Source organism: Pelophylax lessonae, assembly GCF_965119305.1.
Source record: "Pelophylax lessonae genome assembly, chromosome: 1".
Lineage (NCBI taxonomy): Eukaryota > Metazoa > Chordata > Amphibia > Anura > Ranidae > Pelophylax > Pelophylax lessonae.
Genome location: NC_138768.1, coordinates 570426483 through 570443963, shown reverse-complemented (window position 1 = coordinate 570443963; position 17481 = coordinate 570426483). Strand labels below are relative to the sequence as shown.

Here is a 17481-nt window from a genome sequence, read left to right as displayed (position 1 = left end):
AACAAGTCGCGGTCCATGCAGTGCTACAGGACCCTTTCTAATAGGAGCGACACAAGGGGCGACCTCGGAGCAACTTGATTAGACATTCATTATATGAAGTCCGTGCAAGTCGCGCCGAAGTCGCGGTGCACGGGACTTCACAGGTCGCTTCCGAAGTCGGAGCGACCTAGTGTGAACCGGCACTAATACTGCTACCAACTGACACTTACACTGTAACTAACTGACACTAACTAATCGAGATCAAGCCCTGATCTAGTTATTCTTTATTTTAATTTTTTTAATTTTTCAACAGAAATTGTTTGTGCAGACTTCTCCTCTAGCAAGGAGGGAACGATGCAATTTATCTTTTTTTCCTCCCTAGAGGAGCAGTCTATTGTTTCTCCTCTTCACCAAGGAGAAACAACACAGGGACAGACTATAGAGTTAATGATCACTGTGATAGTCAATCACTGGCTATCTCAGTGATCATGTGATCAAGAGCAGGTATCCTGGTTCCTGATTGTTAGTACAAGGCCTAGAGCTTTTATCGAGAGCTTGGTCTCAGTGCTATGGAGGCACAATCAAGTGCACTTCCAGCACAAACACAGGGACACATATAAGGCTAGGTTTACACCTGTGCTGATGGTGCCACTGCTGGACCCATGCAAATTCCGGCAGCTGTGACCACTTGCACAGTGAAATGAGGAACCCGTGGGTGGATGCCATTAATCCTAATGGCATGCTGCCAGCACTGTAAATCACACCTACACTGGGAACCGCAATCTGCTCGCAGTTCCCATACGGGGTGCGATTTCCAAAGTAGTGCAGGGACTTCTTAACTGCATTTCACGTGGCATGACAGACAATTCAATGGGCTATCGTGCCATGGCCCACACAATGGTGAACCTAGCCTAAGTACGCAGCACCCAGGATCAAAGCCCACTTCCTGGATGCCGCATAAATGTATTGTGTGGTTGTGAAGGGGTTAAATAATAAAATGTTTGCTTTTTACTTACAGTAAAATTACTTTTTTAAACTAACATTGGTCCGAATAGAAAAATGCATTTCTCTCTTTACATTTTTGATTAAGTATTACCAAAAGAAAGCCTAGTTTGTCCCCAAAAAAACAATGCATGAGTTACCTTGGTATTTTAAATAATACATACTTCCACTTACAATGGGCCTGTTGTAGAAATTCAAATATTGCTCTGGTCCATAGGAGGTAAAGGTACTAGAGTTCAAGTGATTAAACAAAACAATCAGGTTTTTTAAAAAAAAAAATTGCTGGTAATGAATAACCATGAATGACCACTTTACAGCAAGGCTTTTAACAATAACTGCATTGTGGGTGTGGTTGAGAACATTTAACACGGGCTGTCTTGTCTTGCGTAAGTATTTCTCCATGTCATTGACAAACAGAATATAGAACAAGCAAGAGCAATGCAATAATCTATTTACTGAAACAGTAATAGTAGTGTATCCTGCAGTACTACCAGGAATTATTGAAGCCCCAAGACTAATATTCCCAGAATTACACAAATAAATGCACATTTAACAAGTACCATATGCTAGTTTTACAGCCACTTGCAGAAGCAAATTTGTAATAACAGATACTGAACTAAAAAAGCAATTTTAGTAAACCACTATGAGTTTTACAAAATGAAATAGTTGTTAATAGCCATAAATCAATAAGTTAGGTTTACTAATTGGAAAATACGTTGTACGATGATGCTATTTCTGGAAGTCTGTCACAATCACCGCTATAACTTTCTTATTTTAGCTTAGTAAACTAATGTATCATTTTTTTAGGGATTCCATCAAAGAGCAAAATATCTGTGTGAGAAGGCGAAAATAAAAGCTGCTATTCTCAGACCCCCATAGCCAAATACTAATTCCTTGGCTGTGAAGCTAAATCTATTTACTTTAGGTGACCACAACAGCACTGCCATCAAAGCTATTAGTAGGGAAGAGCCGACGGCTTGGTCCAAACCTATGTGCGGACCGAACTTTGGCTGTGTTGGCCCCCCTTGTTTGGCGGGAGCCAAAAGTTAAATATAGTAGAGGTATTTTTGTAGCTTCTATATATGAACCATGGGTGGCACTTTTAAAGGAGTTGTAAAGTCTCATGGTTTTTCGCCTTAATGCATTCTTTGCATTAAGCTGAAAAACCTTTGGTGCTACAGCTGTCCCCCAGACCCCCCCTTTTTCTTACCTGAACCCGATCATTTCAGCAATGAGCACATGCCCGCTGTGTCGGGTCCTTATTGGATAGATTGACAGCAGCAGGAGCCATTGGCTCCCGCTGCTGTCAGTCAAATCCAGTGACAAGGGAGCGGGGTCGGGGCCAAGTCCCATTGTCTGTGACAATGGACGCAGCAGCAGGAAGCCCCCATGGAAAGTGGCTCTTTGTGGGGGCACCCAATGAAGAGGAGGAGCCAGGAGTGAGGGGCCGCCTTAGTGATGCATTTCAAAAATGTTTTAGTTCTCGGCACCCAGGGTTGTCAGCTACCACATCCCATCAGCAGCGTTTGCATCATATGGTGGGAGATTATCTAGGGGCGAAAACAGACATGGAGAGCTTTCCAGTTCCACTGGGTTACTGGATCAAGAATAGACCACTGTCCAGAACTTGCCCTGCATCCAGTGTGCTTTCCAAACATGCATTCAGTGCTGCTGGAGGTTTTGTGACAGATAAGAGGGCGCGTCCTGGATTAACAACAGCTATCAAGCCCTTGATGCCATTGTCACTGATTAAGTGCTTTCTGGATCTGGAATTACTGAAAGACTGTCTAGGCCGCCTAGATTTGTGGGTGTGGATTTCAACTGGAAGAAATTTTTTGGTGTAGATTTAATGGGCACTATTAACACCCAAGGACCACATTTTCCCCACCTGTATGACAGGTGCATATAATTTAAATTTTTGACAGTAAGGCCAATCTTGCTTTCATCAAGAGCATCTCTAAAGGGTTACAGTGTCCAGGCATCACCGACACCTAAAGACCAATTTTTCCGCACCTGTTATTTCAATCCAAAGTCTTACAAAAGAGACACCACAATATATCCAAAAAATCTCTAATCTTGTTCCCAGTGCACTAAATTGTGGCCTTATTATACAGACTGACTCCCCAAGCCATTGTTTACAAAATAAGGAAAGCTTGCAGGGAAAATTTCTTTTTTTTTGGCTTTATAAATACCATTATTGCAGCAGCAGGTTCTATACACAGTACAGATGTCAGGTAGTCTAGGGGGACCCCCCAGGCACTATATTTAAAGGAATTTTTCATTTTTATTGCTATTTCTCATTTTGATGGTTTCACTTTAAGCATCAGCACATCACTGCTCATTTAAAAATGATGTTCCTTTTAAACTTTGTTTTCATTGATTCATGTCCCCAAGGACAGTACCCAGACCCCCATAACAATTGTATGCCCAATTAGTTACAAATAAGCCTTCAAAATGGGCACTGTCGATTTTTCCAGTTCGGTTCCAATAAACTTCTGCGATGTTCGAAAGTTCTGCCGTGAACCGAACCGAGGGTCATCACCCCATGTCTAGTCGCACCTATGAGTCAAGCATCTGGCTTGCAGTTGGGGCATTACCCCCATTGACTTGAATAGGTGAGTTCGACATGTCCTGTTAAATTTACTGTGGCCAAACTGCAAAGCATTGTGGCCGAATCATGTAAACAGTCCCCTGCAGTGCTATAGCAGGCTTTAGGTGGATAGTAAAACTGTGGCTCAACTGCTTCCTGGCAGCCTTCCTCTCTTGATGCTGAACTCATGTTGTATCTTTTTTTAAACTATGTAACAGTTCAAAAGGAAAGCCCATCCAAAATGTATTCCTGAACTTTGGGTGTACCCAGCAAGTCTGGTCCAGTAGTAAGCCATCACCTTTCTTATCTTCCGTATAAAGTAAAATGACACTTAAAAGTGAGATTAGGAATGTAGAGACAGAGAAAGGAAGAGAAAGAATCAGGTATTAAGGGGAACATTCAACACGTTAGTGTCAGATGCACTGAAGTAAAGAACAAATGTTAAAAACAAAAATTCCACATAGACTTATCATGAGCCTAACAGTATAATAGGTGCAGATGCTTTAGAAAGGGATAAGACCAAACTTCAGTAATAGATAAGAGTTGTTCCCAGGCTCAGTAGTGATAACATGGGGCCGCAGTGCCTATTATCCTTGAGAAATACACAAGACCACACATGTTACAGTCAAGTGGCTGTATGGACACAAGAAGTGATATGGTCTCTGTCAGAAGGTGGAACAGACCAGTTGAAAGAAGCTCTACCATTCTCCAATGCACAGTCAGTAGTTGACTGCACAATTCTGAAATATAAGTGCCTGATACAAACAATCCTGACCATTTACGCATAAAACTTTACTCTATTACTTTTAGGGCCCATTCAATTTGTTGTGTTGCGATTCCACAAAATAAAGCATGTTACTGCAATGCAAAGCAAAACACACGCCGTAGAGGGCACAGTAGCAATCATTTAGACCTTTAATAGAAAAAAAAATAATTCACAGAATTTTCCCCCAAAAAATGTGCATTTATTATTTTTTCCGCTAAAGCCTGCAAAGCATTGCACACATGATCAGTCTATCGCGGGTGCAGTGCCACGCTTCTGCAAAATCTTTCTCCAGATGCCTGCCTATATCTCTGTATGGGCTTTCAGTTTGAAATCTGGAGGAAGTGTCAATGGACTACGAGTGTGCTGATTACCACACTCATATTCCATTGATAACTACAAGCCTGTCTGTCATGGGGGTGGACACCACAAATCTTCAACTAACATCCAAAGTTTTTTTTGGAGGAATGATCACATCACAGCAAAAAAGTGTTTTGGGGCTGTGCAGGACCCCATCGTCATGCTTGTGACATCACATGCCTGACAAAGGGGTCCTGCGCAGCTCCGAAACATTGCTGTGATGTGGTCATTCTTCAATAAAAACCTTTGTACGTTATTTGAGGATCTGTGGTGTGCTGGCACACTGATCTAGAATGTTTCCATTTTCCAGCTCGCTGTTGCTACAGCCCTCGTTATCCTTAAAGCCCAACACGGGGCAAAAAAGTTTTCCCGTGCAGTGAGATATACTTATTATTTTATTGATTACAGGTACTTATACAGTCAATTTATGCAATGATTTACCCATACTGTATATTGTATATTCACATCAGTCCCTGCCCTCAAGGAGTTTACAATCTAAGGTCCCTAAATTACATTCATACATACATATACATGCAAATTTAGACATTAGCCTATTAACCTGTCAGCATTACTTTGGGGTGTGGGAGGGACAAGGAGAACATGCAATCTCCAGGCAGGTAGTGCCATGGTTGGGATTTGAACCAATGACCTTCGGCTGTTAGTCGAAAGTGCTAACCGCTTAGTCTCTTTGGCTCCTGCACCATGTAACATGTTCTAAAGGTGAACTTAGCCTTTAAAGCTGAACTCTGGGGACAATTTAAAACTATCCTTGCAGTGGGGCTTCCCTCACACTGCAAGAATTCAATGCTCATTTATGACTATAATACTATTAAAAAGCAATTTTACTTACAATATACCTCTTTTCCTCAGCCAGCACTTTCCTTTTCTCTCCGACACTCTGGGTTGTGGGAGACCTTCAGCATCCTCACTTACAATACAGGACTACTGGTTCCACATTGCATGTAAGGACCTCAAAGTGCAACTGATGGATGGAGCACAAAGAGGAACAGCTTCAGCAGAGCTGTCCATGGGAAATAGGAAGCTTGCTGGAGTGTAGAATGTGGTATGTAAAACTGATTTTTTATGGAATCCTAGATAAAATAAAAGTAGCCTTTATCCCTTGCAGTGCTGGGGGAGGCGCACTGTAAGGACAGTTTTTGAATCCGGCGGACCTTCAGAGCTCCCTGCCGGAAAGTGAAACTCCCGCGCGCACGCGCGGGAGTGAAGTCATCGTGGCTCCAGCCACTCACAGCGCCGGAGCCGCCAAACCAGGAAGAGACGCCTAGGGAGCATGTCAGCTCCCACAGCGTTATCCAGACGACCGTGCCGGGGCTTCGTTCTAAGGTAAGTATTTCATAATGAGCTAGTATGTGATGCATACTAGCTCATTATACCTTTATCTTACAGGTTTTTTTTTTTATGAGTATACAACCGCTTTAAGGGCTCATTCACACCTGTGTGGACACCAACATATGTTTTATGTGTCCATTCGTTTTTAATTTTAACATAGTATACAAACCATCCTTTACAACCAAGAAAGCTGCCATCTTGGCTTCTGTTTGCTCTGCAGCTGCCATGGTGCTGCTGCAGCAATGTGATCAGCTATGACATCAGTCATTCGAGGGCTGGACAGTTCCATTGAGAACTAAAATAAGCATGCTAGCAACTGTGACAATTATCATTCATGGCATCCCTTGAATATAACTGTTTTGGGAAGCAGGTAAATTGATGGGTTTAGTTCCACTTTAAAGCAGAACTAAACTCATCGATTTAACGGTTTTCCAAACCAGTTATATTCAAGTCATGCCATGAATAATACCTGTAAAATGGTTGGTGTCCTAACTGATCAAGGCAAATATAGCAGCTTACTTGTGTAAAGAACAGGAAGGTATAGCTCAGCTTTATTTTTTTCCTTACAATGCATGTGTTTATTTCTGTGCTGTGGTTCAAGTTTGTTTTCTCCCTCCATTTAAGTTGGGGTGCCATTAGAAAAGAATGGCATTGCACATACAGCTCAATCCCTCCTAAGAAATTACATGCTACAACACCTGCACACAAGTGTACATGTGGCCTTAGATTTTTTGAGTCACTTACTTGCCAGGTAAGTCTGCCAAAAAGCATGCTAGCACATTATGGCTAAAAGCTCCTGAGGCCCAAATGTTGAGGAGGTTTAATTCCGCTTTAAACCTAACACCTTCATTCTACTAACAAACATATATACAGGTTAATTCGGTTGGTCGCTGGCTGGTTGGTAAGTAGTGCCTGGAAATCCCCTGGCTTTTTTGATCTGTGTTTGCCCTTCCAGTGCTCCTTACTGTTAAGACCAGTTATAGGTGGGGAGGTGACCACTTTTTGCAATATCGTTTATATTGGTCAGGCAACGCTCTGACACCTTTGCTGCCATTGTGCAATGTTCTTGATGTTCAGTGTGACCCTGTGCCTTTAAGGAGGGGTGGGCTCCCTCCAGTCACCTGTCCTCCATCTATCCATCAGAATACATGTGCTCTCACTGTGGAGATTCTTTAAAGGTAGAGACAGGGTCTGCAGATTTTAGGGTGCCTTGAGGTAGCCTGCAGCTTGTGCATGTATTTGCAAATGTGTGCAACTAAACCCCTGTTTTTAACGCATACTGTTAGACAGGTTAATTTGGTTGGTCACTGGCTGGTTGGTAAGTAGTGACTGGAAACCCCCTTGCTTTTTTGATCTGCATTTGCGCTTCCAGAGCTCCTTACTGATAAAGCGGAGTTCCACCCTGGGAAAGTTTTTTTTTAATAAAATTACCCCCGGGACAGTCAGGGCTAGTGCATTCCACAATGGCTAGCCTCTGATCTGTCCCGGGTTGCACTTACCCTTTAGAAGAAATACTTACCTTGAAAATGTATTGTCCAGCGCTGCCATCTCAGGTGTGGGCAGCTTGAAGCCAGCGCGTCCTCTTCTGTGTCCTCTTCCGTCTTCTTCAGTCCCGCGATGCACTGCACCGGCCCTGCCGTCACTTCCGGTGCCGCAGCGTCATCCCTACACAGCTTCTGGGCATGCCCAGAAGCTGTTTAGCAAGGTATGACGGCGCCTGCACCTGAACTGACGTCGGGGCCGGTACAGGCACATTGATTCCTGGGAGCGATGACGTTCAGCTCCCAGGAATCATTGCAAGCCAGGAAGTGACGAATCGCAGAGGGGAGGGGAGGAAGTAAGGTAAGTATATTTTCTTCTAAACGAGGTAAGTAAAAAAAAAAAAAAATTGCGATTATCCATTTGTTTTTCAGGTGACCCGGAGCTAGAAGATGGAGGTAAGTATAATTTTAGGGTGGAACTCCGCTTTAAGACCAGTTATAGGTTGGGGAGGTGACCACTTTTTGTAACAAAAATGTATGCCAAGACAAAATTTTTTTTCAGCTTTGGATAAAATTGGAACAACCAAGAAACCCTTGTCAGGTTATTACTGCTATCCAGGACTCCACTGGAGAAATTTACCATAACTTATATGTGCATTTGACAATGTATTATCAGACAGGAAGTGAATAAAAATCTGCAACAGAGTCCCTGGCAGCAGTAATCGCATTTTAACACAGCAGGTAAAGGCTACAACCACTGTCAGCTTTTTATTGGTCTCTGTGTCCCTATTGCAGACTAATCCTTTCCTGGCTAAAACTGTAGCAACCATGGATATAAATGTGGGAAAACTCTCCTAAAGCAATATAAACCTTCCTACCTGCACCTTAAGTTCTTCACCTGCCTAAGATGTACATTGATCCTGTAACTTCAAGGTGTCTTTTGTTGCTCTGTATGCAAAGTCTATAGTAGAGTAAATCTTGACAATTCAGTGTCAGCAAACTTCTCTTCTGTGTTCAAACATGAGGAATACAGCATGGCGCTGCACAGATTAATGCATGACCTCTATCTATAATATAATAAGAACTGACACTAACTGTGAGGAAACTACACATTCCGCAATGGATCTCTCAGTCTAGTGCTTCTTAGGTGGGCAAGCAGAGAATATAACACCACCACGCAATATGTCATAACATTAGCACTCCCACATTTGTGAAGCAACACCAAAGAAATGGGGAGGCTTGGATTGTGACCCAGAACAAGAAGATGCCTGCAATTTTAGCAAGTATGGACAAGCTAGATGAATGAATACATGGACAAAAGGGAATCGATCAGCCAAGGCACTACAAACTGCAGTCACAACATGGGAGCCCATAATTACAAGATAACTAAAGCAAACAACACAATGATAACTACACTTATACCTACCTAGTTAAAACAACAACTAAAGGCTTGTTTTTTATTTTTTTAGATAACACACATGTTATACTTACCTGCTCTGTGCAATGGTTTCGCACAGAGCAGCCCCGATCCTCTTGTTTTTGGTTCCCCCTCTGGCAGTCCTGGCTCTTCCCACTGCCGAGTGCCCCTAACAGCAAGCCCAAGCCACTCTCCTATGAATGGACATGTCCCCATCCCACTCTCTCCTCATTGGTTCACTGGCCATGATTGACTGCAACGGGAGCCAATGGCTCCCGCTGCTGTCAGAGCCAAATGAGATGAGAGAGACCTAACCTGGAGAGCCGCTGCTGTCATGCATATCGCTGGATCAAGATGGGGCTCAGATAAGTTTTAGGGGGGCTGGGGGAAGTTGCACCCAGGGCTGGCACAAGGGGTGGGCAGGAGGGGAAGCTGTCCTGGGAGCAATGGTTTATTGCAGGGATGGGGGCACCCTGACCCTAACTCTAAGGAAAAGGGGGGGTGCAGTTTGGAAACTTTGCCCTTGGCGCTGGATGACCTTATCTTGGCACTTGTTGCACCCATAAGGTTTTTACTTTAATGCACAGAATGCACTAGGGTAAAAAAAAAAAACCCTGCTTTATGAACAACTTTAAGAATCCTGCAAGTTATCAAATCCACTTATGTCCAATAAAAAAATCTACTAGTTCTGTTTTTAATGGGGCCTTCAACCTTAATCTTTCTGCTCTGAGAAGATGTTGGCATTTTGAAACGCTCCAATATATATACTCTTTAAAACTGCAATGAAGATGCTTCAACCTAAATTCCCAGGTCTGAGTGTTTAACTTTCAAAGCCATTTTTTTTTTTTTTTTAGACTATGGAGAATGAGATAAAAGGAATGAGACACCTCCAGCTGCTGTAGACAAAGTGAGTCTATGTAGAAAGGTAAAGTCAGGTGGGACCTCTGATGGAATGGTCTTGATAAAGGATTCACAGAGATAGAAAACCAGCAAACGTTTAGACTTTGCCCATAGCTTAAAGTTTTCATTGGAATTATCAATTAAATACAGATTTAGAAAATTGGAGATTAACTACTATCACATCAATTACATAAAGTTATCTTCTTCAGCAGCTTAAGCATTAAATGTTTAGCAAGAATTTTCAAATGCATAAATATACATTTGATACCAGTCTGTGCAAAGTAAGGCTATTTTTCAGCTTTGTGTAGCATTTTCATAAGCAGTTTCCCTCTACATTTTTAAGAACTGGGTCCAGCTCCCCAAATGAAACACTTACCAAGAATATGAGGGGAAGCCTCGTCTTCTTGGATAAACACATGTCTAGCACCAGGGGGGATGTCAAACATCTTAAGATACCCTACACATGCGTGTGTTCAAGCAGAGGGAAACAAAAGAAAAACAGCAGAGGTTAGTATAGCCTTATGTAAAAAAGCCCAATCAACTGGACCTTCCTGGGACTGTGAAAGAATACATTTTAATTAGTTGCATGAATACATATAATAAATGTTAATGGCTTAATTTTCCCTTAAGAAAAAAAGAGGGTGTCTGTTTTTTTTTCCATGATTACATGAAAAATAACAGCAAGGGACAAAACATTCATTTTTCTTATGTTATGATGGTTACATTTTAGAAGTTGCTGATAATTCCAGATTAGTATACAGTATTTAAGTTATAGTGCTTTTAAAGCTATCATGGACATAAGAAAAAAAAGAACATTTTGGCCTTTGTTTAATAGGGGTTTTACAAACAGCAATAATGTGCAGTTACATGTACTGAACCAATCAGATTATAACAGTATTAGAGTCTGACCAGTGAAAGATGGCCTTTGATTGGCTGAGCTCGGTACTGCACATTGCTCTTTGCCTTATTAAACAAAGGGCTTTGTCTTCCCTATAGAGAAGCCTGCTAGAACCTACTGGCATGTACAGTCATCATCACAGACTTTCTGAAGTCTGTGATGCCACTTACCCACTGTATTTTTTGACCCTCTTGATTCAGTAAGGGAGATGTTTCGAGCTCCCTTAGGTAATGTGAATGCTCCTCTTGTTTTCCCTAAATAGATCATTTATAATTAGTCCACTGAAAAACACACTTTTTTCATTGACTACTCTAAATGTTTTGAAATAATATGACTAATGCTAGAAGGCATTGTAAATATATGGGGATATGTATCAAATTTTAGAATTTTTTAATTTTTTTGCTCAACAAAGGCTCTTTCATACAGGTGAACAGTCAGGCAAGGTACAAAAAGAAACAGCATAGATTTTCATTAGGTGCGTCTTAGTCCTACTCAAGACATTCTATTTTGAATGCAGAGGGGTGGGATTTACTCCTCAACAGGGTATACACAGCTTTTACAATGGATTACCCCTAATCCTGGCATGGTTAAAAGAGATTAGGATCTGTAGGGCATTTTACTGTTGGCAATCCTTGCGGGTCTTTACTTAGGAACCTTCAGCACAGTAGGTAGCAGCTCAAGGTTAATATACTAAGATTAACCTGCCACCGCCATGTGGAGATGGGGGATTTTTTTTACTGTGAGAGTGCAAAAGAGCTGTAAAGTTTATTGATCAAACCCTGTTCCATTGCCTCATTACACCACCAGAAGTAAGATAGAACATTTTTAGTGCTCTTGAACACAGGTCATTGAGCCCATTCAGTGTAATTCCTGGTATATTTAGAACAGGGGCAGCATACAGCCTGTCTATAACATGAATTGCTGTGAGACACTATAGTCGTGTATACTGTGGTGCTATCAAAAAAAACCTCGTAAAGCATACCAACATATGCAATAAATAGAATATTTTTGATTTTTTGCATACGTCTGTTCATTGTACACATGTTTATGATAGCACCATACATATAAAAAGGTACAGAAGCGTACAACCATAAGGCCCTGTTTTCAGCTCGTAAAACTCTTATCTCTAAAGTCTCAAAACCCCCAACAAGCAAAATCCTATTAATTTTAATGGCCCTTGTTCACATATGAGCGTTTTTTCGCCTGAAGCAAAACACCTGAAGCTCAAAAAAAATACATGAGCTTCTATTTTTGGCAGATTGCAAGCGTTTTTGTTAGATGTCAATGCCTGCCTCCAAACACCTGCAAAAAACGCCTAAAATAAACGCCTAAAAAAAAAAATGCCCGTAAAAAGCCCCAAAAAACACCTGAAAAAATGCCTGAAAAAGCCCAAGAAAATGCCTGAAAACTATACGCTCAGGTGTGAATGGAGCCTTAATGTTAAGAACCTGATGTATACTGCACTTGGGCTACCTGAGCCAGGAATTAAGCTGAATGAGCTCAGTGACCTCTGTGTAAGACCCTTAATTACAGTTTAACTAAAGTACGACCTCTGGGCAGACATACACTGGGTGCTAAAGACAAAAATGTTTAAATTAATTAGATATCAACTATATTCTATTCTTTGGGATTTCATTTTATTTACTGCAAATATTTAGGGATGAATGTGTAAGAATGTTTTAAATACCGGACAGTGCCAATTTACAGAGTATTTGCACATCTGAATCTCAATGCACACTCTTCTCCACTCAATCAATCCAATATCTAAACCATTTTTTTCTCTCCTTTACAAATTGATTTAATTCTCATTCATTCTCATTCTGGCCATAGACAGGATATTTTTTTTTAAATTCTATTTATATTTATATGTATGGATAACAAATTATTAAAAATTAGTCCTTGCAAGCAGTAACGTCTGGTGAAATACCTGATTAAAAGAAAATCAGTGTTTGCTTCAAGTCACAGCCAAAAAGCAGGAGTTTGAAAAACAAAAAAAAGACATTGCTGTCTTTATGTGGTACCCTCTGAATAATACTTGGGTAATACCCCACTCCAAAAATAATTTCGAGTATTGGGAATTTAAAGTTTGAATTTTCAAATTTTTAACTGGCTTTTATTCTGCTATGTTCACTTTTTTTTCTACTATATTTGCTTTGCTTTTGGGTAAATGCTAAGGTCCTATTCTGCATCTGAGTTTTTTTCCCCATATCAATTAATGTAAATGCAAACAAAATCTATAGAAATTCAGACTTGTCTAAAAACCAAGCTACTTTTCTTTGAAACTATACAAAAGCATGCTGCGTTGACTTGCTTCAGAGTCTCATACCCTTGTACACAATCCCAAAGATGGCCAAAAACAGAAAAATGTTTCAAAGCTCACAGCTGTTAAATCTGCACACCACCCCCCTGGCTAGGCCCCTTGCACTGAGATATTGGCTGGCTTTTAAACTGAAGAGGCCAACTAATCAGCTTCACAGACTTCTCAGTATGGAAGCCACAGACAAGCAATGTCTCACTTAGAGCAACAGGATATACAACAGGATGAACATAACGGGATTGATTTACTAAAACTGGAGAATGTAAAATCTTGTGCAGCTCTGCATGTCAGACAGACAGCTTCAAACATCAGCTTGCTCAATTAAGCTTTGACAAAAAAAAAAAAAAAACTGTAATCTGATTGGTTTCTATGCAGAGCTGCTCCAGATTTTGCACACTCCAGTTTTAGTGAATCCACCCCTATGTCTGTCTGTTTTAACTGTGCAAAGTAAGCAATTGCTTCCTTTTTCTAGTTAGAAAAACGGATATGTTTTTGCTTGCACAGAGAATTTCCAGCAAGTTGAAATGGTCAGAAGGATTTATTATCTCCACTAATCTCCATGATTCAATCGTTACCCAATTTCCATAAACTATGCTTGAATCTGGCACATTGCTTACAAAACGTGCCTAAGTAGTAAATTCTAGCTCTAATATTTTTCAGGGCAGGTATTTCTGTCTTTGGCACAGGAAAAGTGAATATGCAAGCAATGTAAAGATTGGGGAAAGTCAGTGTAAGACTTACAGGTAGGGGTAGTGTTTGGAGAACAGGTTGTTGTGAGGGTCAGTGCTAGGTTTACTTGGAGGGCTAGTGTCAGGGTTACATGGCTAGGTAGTGTTAGGGGTCTAGGTAGTGTTATAGTGAGGCTTAGGTTAGGGTTACAGAGAAAGTTAGTGTAGGGGTTATAGGGATGATTAGTATGTGAGTTAGAGATACAGGGAAGGTTAGTGTTAGAGTTATAGTGAAGTGGCAACGATAGAGTCACAAGTAAAGCTTAGAGTTAGGATTATAGGGAGAGTTAGTGTAACAGTTGCAAGAAAGGGTTAGTGTGAGAATTAGTTTTAGGATTCCAGGGAGAACGATAATTGGGGTTACAGGTAGTGTTGTGGTGAAGGTAGTGTTAGGGTAACAAGGAGGATTAGAATGTTAGTTAGTGTTAGATTTACAAGGAATGTTAACGTTCAGGTTACAGTGGAGGGCTAGTGTTAGGGTTATTGTGTAAGATGTAGAGGTAGTGTTTGGATTACAGGTTGTTGTGAGGGCCAGTGCTAGGTTTACTTGGAGGGTTAGTGTCAAGGTTACAGGGCTAGGTAGTGTTAGGAGTGTAGGTAGTGTTATAGTGAGGCTTAGGTTAGGGTTACAGGGAAAGTTAGTGTAGGGGTTATAGGGATGATTAGTATGTGAGTTAGAGATACAGGGAAGGTTAGTGTTAGAGTTACAGAGAAGTGTTAGCGGTAGAGTCACAAGGGAAGCTTAGTGTTAGGATTATAGGGAGGGCTAGTGTAGGGGTTACAAGAAAGAGGTAATGTGAGGGTTAGTGTTAGGATTTCAGGGAGAACTATTATTTGGGTTATAGGTAGAATTATTGTGAAGGTTTATTGTGCAAGATGTAGAGGTAGTATTTGAATTACAGGTTGTTGTGAGGGCCAGTGCTAGGTTTACTTGGATGGCTAGTGTCAGGGTTACAGAACTAGGTAGTGTTAGGGTTGTAGGTAGTGTTATAATGAGGCTTAGGTTAGGGTTACAGGGAAAGTTAGTGTAGGGGTTATAGGGATGATTAGTATGTGAGTTAGAGATACAGGGAAGGTTAGTTTTAGAGTTACAGTGAAGTGTTAGCGGTAGAGTCACAAGGGAAGCTTAGTGTTAGGATTATAACGAGGGCTAGTGTAGGGGTTACAAGAAAGAGGTAATGTGAGGGTTAGTGTTAGGATTTCAGGGAGAACTTTTATTGGGGTTATAGGTAGTGTTATTGGGAAGGTTTATTGTGTAAGACATAGAGGTAGTATTTGGATTACAAGTTGTTGTGAGGGCCAGTGCTAGGTTTACTTGGATGGCTAGTGTCAAGGTTACAGGACTAGGTAGTGTTAGGGTTGTAGGTAATGTTATAATGAGGCTTAGGTTAGGGTTACTGGGAAAGTTAGTGTAGGGGTTACAGGGAGGATTAGTATGCGGTTGGAGTTACAGGGAGGGTTACTATTAGAGTTATAAGGAATGTTAACGTTCAGGATAGAGTGGAGAGTTAGTGTTTGGATTACAGTGCGGGGCTAGTGTTGGGGTTACGGGTAGTGTTATTGTGAGGGTTAATGTTAGGTTTACAGTGAGGCTTAGTGTTAGTATTATGGTGAGGATTTTTTTGAGACAGGCCTCAGAGCAAGGCGCCGAAAACCACCAGCACTCATTGCTATTGCATCAGTGAAAAGCACATTAAGTTCAGCCTTATACTAAGGCAGCCATAATGTGAGCCAGATATCAACATCTCATTTGTGCATTACATCCAACTTGTGTTTCCAAAAAGCTGCTGGCAGTCAGGGGAGCAGACATATTAGTGTAATACTTAGCAGATTAATGCTTTTCTTTTCAGGCATTATGATAGTGTAGATTTAAAGCTGCGCTTTCAAAACTGTGAGCAAGGTGGCATTGTTCAATAGATGCAATGTCCACTTCAATTGAAAAAGATGACAGACTCTTAACAAGTAGCACATTCCACCCACAGCATCCTAACTCAAAACTGATTTCTGACCACACTATATCCATAACCTACATTTAAAATAGTGAACATAGCATTGAAAACCACTAATTCCTAAATTAGCCCAAGCTCCATAATTTGATACATATCCCCATGGCATTTTGAATGCATTATCATGCATTCTTAATGCCTTTAGCATGTTTGAATAGAACCATTACAAATGTATTTAGGACTAAATTGTGTGCTTAATATTAAGTAATAGTCAATGAAATAATGTAAGTGATTAGAGGATACTTGCAAATTTCATTTTCCAGTAACTTGATTTCTTTTTGGCACCGCTTGCTTAATTGTTTCCCTGTTGAAAGAGGCCAACTGTTTAATGACTGTATTGCCAGTATAGATAAAGTCTGCAACTTTATGGATTGACAGGCGTATAATAATGGTATTAGATGGAAACAACAAAATTACATTAAGCCCCGGTTTACACTGCCGCTACTTGTCATGCGACTTAAGAGTTCAAAGTTGCCTGACAAGTAGCGCACCATTATTGGCCAAGGAAGGCATTCTAATAGTTGTGACTTAAGTCACTCTGACTTAGGAAAAGGTTCCTGCACTACTTTGGGGCAACTTCAACACGATTTGCAATGACTTCTGTTAAAGAAGTTATATGCAAGCCGCAATGAAGTCACGCTGGGATGTTGGATTTAATGTCGCGTGACTTTGAAGCCATGGCAGTGGGAACAAGGGGCTAAAGATGACAAGATTTAAAGTAAATGTCCAGGCAAAAAAAAAATAGGAACATACCCCATACATATCTGTAATAAATACACATTTCCCCATATGCTGTCTCTTTATAAACACTATTAGTGCAGAAAAATACCTGCTGATTCTGTCAGAAATCCAATGAGAATTTGCGAACAGCTGACAACACTGAAGCCTCGTACACACGCACCGATTGTTGGCCGACCGATCGGCCGTCTTTTGTCCAGTCTTGTTGCGTTGGTTGAAATGTGCTCTAGACTGCACACGAATTTTGTCGGCCAACAACAACCAACTGCAGAAGTGATGTCATGTTCTGGTTTACTTTTCGTGTGTTTTTTCTTCTCTGAGCATGCCCAGTCTTTCTAATCACATTTTTGTCTGCCGAAATCTGTACTGGCTGAAGAACAATCGGCCGTTCTGGTGACGGCCAACAAAAATTTTATAGCATGCACACCAGATTTTGTTCGGCCGAAAAGTCAAGGTCGGTTGTCGGAAGCATCATACTAACAAGCCGACAATCGGCGGATCGGACGTTGGCCGAAAATTCACAGCCAACAATCGTTGCGTGTGTACGAGGCTTGACTGGGATTTTAGTGCAACAGAGGCAGAGCTGTCTGCTCATTATAGAAACCTAGGGGCTTCCTGGATTTCAGGCAGATCACCTAGTACTCTTCTGTACTTGCACTATTTTAAGACAGACCAAACATCAGGAAAAGTCTATGTATCACACAAATATATTGATTATGTTTTTATTTTGTCCAGACATAACTTTTAAAACAATAAATATGACCAAAAATATAACTGATAATTAGGGTAGCTTAGAAAATAGGAAAAACACCAATAATCCTTCAGAACTTCCTTGGGGGAGAGGCATCGGCATCACCTGTGTATAACTCTCTACCTTGCTTCTTTTCCACCAATCGTCACTGCCACTTCTGGGTGCACACCTTGCTCTGGCCATGGTAGAGCACAAGTAAAA

At 41.0% G+C, this 17481-nt stretch overlaps 1 protein-coding gene across 1 annotated transcript in view; it reads right to left on the bottom strand.

Annotated features, from left to right (window-relative positions):
- ADAMTS3 (ADAM metallopeptidase with thrombospondin type 1 motif 3) overlaps positions 1 to 17481 on the bottom strand; it is a 264587-nt gene that overhangs the window by 50464 nt on the left and 196642 nt on the right. The window contains exon 16 of the mRNA XM_082244160.1: positions 10219 to 10299. Within this exon, the coding sequence (XP_082100286.1) occupies positions 10219 to 10299 (81 nt within the window). The remainder of the gene's footprint in view (positions 1 to 10218; positions 10300 to 17481) is intronic.